General features: G+C 40.8%; 1 protein-coding gene across 1 annotated transcript; it reads left to right on the top strand.

The window, feature by feature from the left end:
• The first annotated feature begins 1,172 nt into the window (after positions 1-1,172).
• On the top strand, positions 1,173-1,601 carry LOC145139587 (uncharacterized). The gene has a single exon (XM_079073360.1). It carries the CDS (start codon positions 1,173-1,175, stop codon positions 1,599-1,601), a length of 429 nt encoding a protein of 142 aa, XP_078929486.1.
• The last annotated feature ends 8,690 nt before the right edge of the window (positions 1,602-10,291 follow it).

Raw genomic sequence — 10,291 nt, 5'->3', positions numbered from 1 at the left:
GGCCCTACAGAGGAATTCCAATTATTTGGGGGTTGAGACAAGGTGATCCCTTATTATTGTTCTTGTTTATTCTTGTCATGGAGGGACTTCACGTCGCTATTGCAGGTGCTAAATCAAATCATCTTTTTAAAGGAGTTCAAGTTGGAAATGGAGATATGATAATTTCACATCTTTTTTTATGCGGATGATGTGATCATTCTTGGTGATTGGATTCGGTCGAATATTACTAACATAGTTTGAGTTCTTCATTGTTTTTTAGTATGGTTTTAGGATTAAAGATTAATTTGCATAAGTTTAATCTTTATGGGGTTTGCACTTTGTTTGAGGAAGTCGAAGATTTTTCTTTGGTTGTTGGCTATCGTCCAGATAAATTGCCTTTCATTTATCTAGGACTCCCTGTGGGCCAAAATATGTCTAGGGCGGTGGCTTGGAAGGTGGTTATAGATAGATTTCAGAAAAGGTTATCAAATTGGAAGGGTGCTACTCTATATATTGGTGGAAGATCAATGTTGATAAAGTCGGTATTGGGATCGTTAGGTATATATTTCATGTCTTTGTTCCTTATGACAGTTGTTGTTGCTAAGAAGTTGGAATCTCTACGTGAAATTTTTTTTGGGAGGAGCAGATAAAATACACAAAATTTTGTGGGTTCAATGGGAGATGGTGCTTGCAAGTAAAAACAATAGTGGTCTTGAGATTAGAAGTTTGGTGGCGTTTAATTTTGCGTTTCTTCAGAAATGGCGTTGGATATTTTTACATAACACCAATTTGATTTGGGTTAAATTTTTTCAAGGAGTTATATGGTGAGAATGGTGGTCTTGATCGAGTTAGTTACTTGGGGTGGCACCTTGGGCCTGTATTCTTGCATCATATTCTAAACTTCGTTCTCGTAGTGTGGATTTAGAATTTGTGATGTATAAGAAAGTTGGGAATGGTGCTTTGACTAAATTTTGGAAAGATAGATGGCATGGTGAGATAATTACTACTAGATTTCCAAGGTTTTTTGAGTTAGATCTTAATAAAAATTGCTCTATTGCTGATAGAAGATGTAATGTTGACTGGAATTGGAATTGGCGTCATGAAATTCAAAGAGGTGTTGTGTTTCAACAGTTTTCAGATTTGATGGAACGTCTTCATGGAGTTGTTTTGATTGATAAACCTGATTTTTGGTGATGGAAGATTGGGAAATAAGGGATTTTATGGTTGGAAATACTAGAAGATGGATTGATGATATAATTCTTCCTTCTATACAACCGAAAACCAAGTGGAATCCTTTTGTATCTAGAAAGGTAAATATTCTTCGATTGAGAGTTTTATTGAATAGAATTCCTACTCATTTTAATTTGGCGAATAGAAGAATTGATGTACCTTCGATTTTATGCCCGATTTGTGATTTACATGTCGAGCAACTTGATCATCTTTTCGTTAAGTGTGAGGTGGCAGCTCGAACTTGGAATGAAATATTTCATTGGTTGGAATTGGATCGATTCGAGTTTGAATCTGTTCAAGGCCTGTTTTTCATAATGGATAACTTTCCTATCAATTCAAAAAAGAAAGATGTTGTGGATGCAATTTTCTGTACTACTGTTTGGTACATTTGAAAATACACGAATAATATGGTGTTTCAAGCGGGGAAGATGCGGAAAAGTGATATCGTTGACTCCATTAAATAATGTTCTTTTTTATGGGGTTTTAATAGGAATCATAAATGTTATTTATTTTGGATTAGTTGGTTAACTAATCCTTTAAACTTTTTGTAATTTTCTAGCTACTTGCTAGTTTTTTAATTTATTTGGCTGTTTTCTAAAAAAATATTGATGAAGTATGGTGTGAAGTGATACCCATGGATGCTTGCCACATTTTGTTCGGACGACCTTGGCAATATGATCGCAAAACTAAACATGATGGTTTTCGGAATACTTACACCCCGTTCCGGAGTTCAACTTAACGAGAGAAAAGAAAGGAAATGAGTGGAACTGAGAAGAAAGTAAAAGAAATTGGTGTTCCCGAGTTTCATTAAAGGAAGGAAGTGGAGGGAAACGGAAGGATCACTTTCCCTCCTAACTTTCCTTCCGATTTGGAAGGATTTGGAAAGAAAGAACAAAATGATTAATTTTCCTTCCACTTCTCTCCAACTTGGGAACATAAAATACAAATTTTGTTTCTCTTCTTTTCTCTCCTTACTTTCTTTTATCTTCTTTTCTTTTCTTTGCGTAAACTCGGGAACTAAACGTTATAGTTTTAAAAGGGATGGAGTAAGTATTGTGTTAGCCCCACTTAATATAAGGCAACATGGTACTAATTGCCTTATTTTGACCAAATCACAAATGGTTGGGTTAACAAAGCTCACCTCGCATTCGATTATGCTCGCTTTAGTAGTAATAGAGGTGAATATGGTTCCACCATCAATGCCAGATTCGGTCCAACCTTTACTGTCTTGGTTTTAGGATGTATTTCCTAATGACATCCCACCCGGACTACCCTTAATTAGGAACATAAAACATTGCATTGATTTCTTACCAAGTGTTATTATTTCGAACAAGCCTGCCTATCGTATGAAACCTAAGGAGTTTGATGAATTACATAGACAGGTGACTGAATTACTTGAGAGGGGTTTGATACATGAAAGCATGAGCCTGTGTGCCATCCTGAGTTTGTTAGTTCCGAAACACAATGGAACGTTTTGCATGTGTATAGATAGTAGAGTTATCAGCAAAATTACAATTAAATATCGGCTTCCTATTCCTCGTTTCGATGATTTAATTGATCATATACATGGAACAACAAATTTTTCAAAGTTTGATTTGCAAAGCGGGTACCACTAGATCCGCATGTGTCTGGGCAATGAGTGGAAGACTGTTTTTAAAACACGTGATGGTTTATACGAATGGAAGGTAATGTCGTTCAGATTGTCTAACGCCCCAAACAACTTCATGTGTCTCATGAACCATATTTTTAAACCTTTTATTGGTCACTTCGTTGTTGTTTATTTTGATGATATATTAGTTTTTAGCAAGGATACCAAACAACATCTATCACACCTTGAACAAGTCTTCTCTGTTTTGCTGGATCAACAACTATATGCAAACAAAAGAAGTGTCATTTCCTTGCTAATTAAGTTATATTTCTTGGGTGTGTGGTTTCAAGGGAAGGCATTCGGATGGATTCTGCAAAACTAGAAGCCATTATGAGTTGGCATACACTCACTACAATACATGTTATTCGTAGTTTTCATGGGTTAGCGTCTTTTTATCGATGTTTCATTCGCAATTTTAGTAGTATTATCGCTCCTATGACATAATGCATGAAAGGTGGGAATTTTAAGTGGACTAAGGAAGCCGACAATGTGTTCGGGGAACTGAAAAAAATAAGTAACACAAGCACCTGTATTAGCCCTTCCTAACTTTGATGACGTATTTCAAGTTGAGTGGGATGCCTCTGGGATTGGTATCGGTGGAGTTTTGAGCCAAAATCAACGGTCGATTGCTTTTTTTAGTGAAAAGTTTAATGAAGTCTGTCGTAAGTATTCTACTTACGACAGGGAAATTGTAACATCCAGATTTCCAGGTATCATAATTTAATATTTGTTTTTGAGATGATAAGAGGGACTCGGCGAGTTGACGCCTAAACTCGTCGAGTAGGATCGCGACTGATGACTCGGATTAACGAATGGACTCGACGAGTCGGAGAGTCGACTCGACGAGTCTGCGCTGTGGACAGAAACCCTAAATCTTTGGGCCTGTGCCTTATTTAAGGGTCCTTATGGCCTTCATTTGTAGCCACTCATACCCTTGAGAGACACCATTCGAACCAGAGAGCATAGAGAGAGAGAGAGAGAGAGAGAGTGTGGGAGCTAATTTCTTCACCTTAGAGCATTCTTGCAAGGAAGAAGGAGGGGGTTCAAGCTAGGCTGATTGAGGAGCTCAAATCTTCTATCACCTCATCAAAGGTTGCTGTTTGAGGTACGAATCCATGCATATTTTCGTGTATAAAGTAGATCTCACGAATCTAGGGTTTCTTTACCCGTTCCTTAGTTGGAATATGGAGCATGTGGAGTCCCATTGAGGAATAGACATTAGATCTGGACCTTGAGAGGTCCAGAGAGTCCGAATCATCCAGCTTTATGCAGTCCCATTGGGGTTTTGAGTCTAGGTTGTCATTTTAAGAGCTATTTCTTCAAATAGAGCTTGTTGTGTGGTGCATGGACATAAAGATTGAACCTTTACGTGACTTTTGGGTGCTAGAAGGCCAGATCTATAAGTTAGAGAAACAGATCTGGCCTCAGAAGGTCAAATGAGTGTTGCCATGGAGGAAACTCGCCGAGTCCATAAGAGGACTCGACGAGTCGGATCGGATCGGGTTGCCCCGCGATTCGTGATCAGTGGTAACCCGTCGAGTGAAAGGTTAACTCGACGAGTCGAGTGAGGCCTTAGGAGGATTCAGAGGACATGCATGGAATCGCCGAGTCACCCGAGTGCACTCGACGAGTCTGGTCAAAGTTGGACCGTCGTCTGGAGTCGACTTCAGTTGACCTTGGGGGTTTGGTCACACTGATTCAAGAGAGGCCATGGAGGGGTAGAATGGTCTTCTACCCATTCTTTAGAGATGAGAACATGAGGAGAGTATTGATTAGAGATATTATCATTTTGATAGGCGGAGGCTAGGTCGGGGATATCGAGCACGAGAGTTTACTAGACATCATACGAGGTGAGTCTTCTCACTATACATTACCTAGAGTGGCATTTATGTGCAAACCGGAGGGTTTTATGTGTTATGTGTATGTTTGAGATTATGTGCATTGTGATATATGTATGCTATGTGTTATATAGACCGGACCGGAGGGTCCAACGACTTACGAGGCCAGAGGGTCCTCGAGTAGACCGGACCGGAGGGTCCAACGGTTTAGACCAGACCGGAGGGTCCAACGAGCTAGACCGGACTGGAGGGTCCAACAAGCTACGGGACTGGAGAGTCCCGCTGAGACACATTGACCGGAGGGTCATACCGAGTTATAGCCTCGAGTGTCTTATGTGCTGTATGTGGTATTTTGGGGAACTCACTAAGCATTTATGCTTACCGTGTTATGTGATATGTGTTTCAGGTACTAGCAAGGATCGCGGGAAGGCGCCGACATGATTTGTACACAATGACAGAGGATTTTGTATTTGAGATTCTGGGATATGTTTTACCGTGATAACATTTGATACACTTGAGTTTTGAGATGATTTATATGAGATATGTTATGTTTGAAAAATGAAAAATTGTTTGAAAATTTACGTCGTTACAAGTTGGTATCAGAGCCTTGGTTTGAGGGATTCGGATGCACCTTCGGGCGTATCTGAACTCAAACTGAGGATTTGAGAAGATTTTTCATAAGAGAAACAATTTTTCTAAAAAGAGTAAAAGATTTTCGAGAAAAGCATAACAGAGCAGTGTGTACAATCAGCCAGCGCCCGAACGGTGATTTCCCAAAATACCCTTACATTATGTGTTATGAGATATTATGTAATATGCTATGCATGCTAGAGTAGGCTAGGTATTCATATCTAGGACTAGGGTGGCCTGATTTGTGATGCCTTAGCCTAGGAGATTACTGCTACTATGAGTTACTTCGAGAGTGAGTAGGTAGCAGCGAGGAGCTTATGAGTGGCCTACTGCAGGGTAGCCTGTGTTCAGCGAGATATAGTGTACTTGTGATATGGGATCCTAGGAGGAGGACTTGGGGTGAATACTAATGCGGTGTGGAAGGTAGTATAGGGCCCGTACTACTGGAAATACCGGATCAGTGAGCAGTCCAAGTAAGAATCCTTAGGGTACTAAGGAACAAGTAGGGTTGAGTATCGAGTGCGAGTATACTCGAGCGAGTCTCTGATTTCATTTGTGTTGTGTTTCAGAGACATCATGGTTGGACACGCCACACACCATAGGGCAGCGGCGTTTGCGACGAAGAGATTCGTCGGACGATTCATGACGAGGTGGTCGCGGCAATCCGGGAGGCCATTCCGGAGATGTTTGGGTCTATCAAGACCACGCTGATTTAGACGTTTGACGAGAGATATGTTGCTGTTACTGAGGCGGCTGCTGCTGCAGCCACTGCAGCTGTCGCTGCCGCAAGGCCACAGGGGGGTGACTCGTTGCTGTACCGAGAGTTCAGCAACACAAAGCCACCCGAGTTTGATGGGACTCAGGATCCTATAGCCGCGATGAGATGGATCTCTGACATTGATGGATGCTTCAACACTTGCTCTTGTCCGGAGCATCTGTGTGACATCCCCTAATTTCTCGGCCAGAAAAGACCGATTTAATTCATGCTTTTTAAAATAAAGTCAGAGAAATCCTTTTAAAAGATGTTGCGAAATTGGTCCCTAAAACAAAACATGATAAAAGTTTATCAAAACCTTTCTTTAAGAAATATATAATTTCATTTCATATCAAAACCTCGGGATGTCATGTTCCGATACAGATCAAAAGCATAAACAAGACATTATAAGCCTTACAACAGTTATTTACAACTACTGGCCTATAATCCAAAAATCTCTCATCATCCTCCGACTATGCTCGGGGTCCACTACCCGTAATAATAAAAAGCTGAGTGGGTCAGGCTTGGGATCCTGGTGAGCATATAGGGTTTTCAACCTACAATAATAATAAACTTATTAAGTTCACCAATCAACAATAACCCTGATTACCCATTCTCGTTGTCCTCACTTTACGTCCCTAAACACCTATCACAAGGGACCTAGCCTAAGGAATATCATCGGGATGGACACTACTGCTAAGGGGACTCCTCAGCCATACATGTCCTAAAGGCAACCATGAGGGAGATGGAGTACGCCAATGAACATTTAGTTCACCAACACCTACAAGTTGCGAACCTGCTAGTGTTCCACTGGACTGTCTAGAAAGGTCTGTGGTCGTCATCTATACTCCGCTAGACGACAACAACAACAACAACAACATCGAGGCCTCTCACCATTTTAACACACATCGACTATTTTGTCTACCCATGTTTTACCCAACATATTTGTAGATAAAATACATATACAGTTTAAAACTTGTATAAAACATCTATTCAACAGTCACCACAATTAAACAATTAATATAATTACACATAACACGTATTCTATAGAAAATACTTCATATCTAGGTGTAAGATGAAAGTGACTACAGACTCACTTGATTTAATGATAATCGGGCAGCACTTCGTTTCCTAAAACGATCGTTTCTAATAAAACCGGGAGTTTTATTGAGAAACCGGGCTCTGCGAGGGTCGGGCTTCAAAACCGAAAAGATAAATTTCTCGGGCTTCTCGGGCACTTCGGGACGTGTTTCGGGTGTTTGGTATGATACCGGGGCTTTGGGGGAAGTTGGAATGAAAGAAATATGGGTTTAGGGGTGTAAAATGACAAGTTTCCAAACTATACCCGGGAGGTCTCTCACCCTTCTATTTATAGGTGCGAGGCTTCTGATCGGACGGCTGAGAGGAATCCATGCGGCAGCCGATGTGAAGAGAGGGCAGGTGCCTCGCACGTGCGAGGGGTGAGCTGTTGGCCTCTGATTGGACCGAGGTCTAGGTCCGAGGCTCGGAGTCGTGGCACACCATACGATGGTCGGACACGCAAGAAAGGGCACGCGTCAGACCCCCATTGGACCGCACTTCGGATGCGAGGGAAGGCAACACGCCTCGCCAGCTGGCTTCGGTGACTCAGCAAGGGTGACGTGGCCGAAGTCCACCATGCGAAATTTCTCGGATTTTGCATTTTTTCTCGATTTTTGTGCAAAAACTTCTAAAATCCATAACTTTCGCATACGAGCTCCGTTTTTGACGTTCTTTATATGCACGCGTAGGTAAAATTACTCTCTACAACTTTCGTTTAGACTTCGTCGGCTAATTTTGAATTTAATTTTTATATTATTATTTTTAACAGACCGGGACAGGAAATCCATTAAAAATTCATAACTTCTTCATCCGACGTCCGTTTTCGTCTGTCTTTTTACCGTTGTACTACTATTGACGAGACCTTTGATTCTCGTTTAGTTTGTATCGGCTAAAAATCACTCGATCTAAAATTCGAGTTTTTAGCTGTCTACTGCTAAGCTGAAACTTAGAAAAATTATAACTTCCTCATACGAATTCAGATTTTGACGTTCTTTTTATACATACTCTCGGTTTAACGAACACTACGACTTTCGTTTAGATCACTAAGGCTAAAAAGTAGTTTATCAAAAACTCACTTTTTACGTCATTCGGCACCGTGCCGGTTTTGTCGCGAAACTTCGACAGGTCATAACTTCTTCGTTATAACTCGGATTTCGGTATTCTTTATATATCCGTAATCCTTGTCACGACCACTACAACTTTCTTAATAGATATCGGCTTTATCTAATATTTATTTTCGATGCTCATTTTTATTCTTAATTAATTAAATCCTAGTAATTAAGCATAAAACACATAATTCACATAATATTCACATAATTCCTTTTCATTTCTTCAAAATGAGTTACAAGGGTTAACCTAGACTATCACATCAATATTAATGCCTAGCCTAGAAACACGAGCATTACAATTTTTTCCCCCTTAGGATGATTCCGTCCCCGGAATCACACATCAGCAAACAAATGCGGGTAGCGACTCATCATGTCACTCTCCATTTCCCAGGCGAGATTTGGCCCATTCGTATGTTTCAACGCACAAGCACTAAATCGACCATCTTGTGTCTCAACTTCTTAGTCTTACGGTCAACAATTGCCTCAGGTTCTTCAATCAACCTCTTGTTTTCATCCAACCTTAATTCAGAAATGGGAATTATGTCGGGCACATCTCCCGTGAACTTTCTCAAATACCACACATGAAAGGTATTATGAATACCCTCCAGTTCTTCCAGTAATTCTAGCTTGTAAGCTTGATTCCCGATCCTCTGAAGAACTTTAAACGGTCCAAGAAACCTTGGACCCAATTTTCCCCTTTTACCAAATCTTATAAGTCCCTTCCACGGTGAGACTTTAAGTAAAACCGAATCTCCAACTTCGAAGGATATCGGTTGTCTTTTCTTGTCAGCATAACTCTTTTGTCGATCTTGAGCTGCTAACATCCTTTCCCTAATCACTTTCAACTTTTCAGCAGTCTGATGGACTATTTCAGGTCCCATAAACTGCTTTTCCCCAGCTTCCAGCCAACATGACGGCGTTCGACACTTTTCTCCATACAAAGCGTGATAAGGTGTCATCTTGATGCTTGAGTGGAAACTATTATTATAGGAAAATTCTACTAGAGGTAAGTGTTCATCCCAGTTACCTTGGAATTCCAGGGTACATGCTCTCAGCATATCCTCCAACGTTTGAATTGTTCGTTCGCTTTGACCATCGGTTTGCGGATGGTAAGCTGTACTCAAACACAACTTGGTACCCAATTCCTCTTGTAGACTCCTCCAAAACCTTGAGGTAAAACGGCTATCACGATCGGATACAATCGTTAACGGAACACCGTGAAGCCTCATAATTTCCTTCACGTAAGAATTTGGAAGTTTATCCATAGACCATTTCTCGTTGGCTGCTATGAAATGCGCACTCTTAGTGAAGCGATCAACGACCACCCAAATAATGTCGTGATCGTTCCTTGTTCTGGGCAGTTTAGTCACGAAATCCATGGTAATGTCTTCTAATTTACCCATGGGTACAGGTAAAGGTTCTAAACTCCCATACGGTTTCTAATGTTGTGCCTTAACCCTAGCACAAGTTACACACTCGGCCACATACTTAGCAACATCGAGCTTCATCGTCGGCCACCAGTAATAGGGTTTTAGATCCCTATACATTTTTGTACTGTCGGGATGAATCGAGTACATGGTCTTGTGAGCTTCGTCCATCAGAAGATCTCTTACTCCTCCCGTCTTAGGTACCCAAATCCTATCTTTTAATACCTTCAGTCCTTGACCGTTTGTATCAAACACCAACGTTTTACCCAAACGTTCTTCCTTTCGGTCATTTTGTTCTAAAGCTTCCTCCTGAGCTTTCTTTATACTTTCCACAATTGTCGAGACAACTTCAATTCTCAACGCTCTTGGCCTTTTCTTTTCAAGATTTACCTTCCGACTGAGAGCATCAGCAACAACATTTGCTTTACCAGGGTGGTAAAGTATCTCACAGTCGTAGTCCTTGAGTAACACTAGCCAGCGCCATTGCCTCATGTTCAATTCCTTTTGATTAAAGAGATATTGAAGACTCTTATGATCAGTGAAAAGTTTGCATTTAGTACCATTAAGATAGTGCCTCCATATCTTTAAGGCGAATA

Source organism: Lactuca virosa, chromosome 9 (genome assembly GCF_052849685.1).
Source record: "Lactuca virosa cultivar CGN04683 chromosome 9, Lactuca_virosa_CGN04683_v6, whole genome shotgun sequence".
NCBI classification, from domain to species: domain Eukaryota; kingdom Viridiplantae; phylum Streptophyta; class Magnoliopsida; order Asterales; family Asteraceae; genus Lactuca; species Lactuca virosa.
This window is presented reverse-complemented; position numbering and strand designations above follow the sequence as displayed.

Excerpts from the sequence above, each read along its gene's own strand:
- LOC145139587 (XM_079073360.1), top strand. The coding sequence starts at position 1,173 with ATGGAAGATTGGGAAATAAGGGATTTTATGGTTGGAAATACTAGAAGA.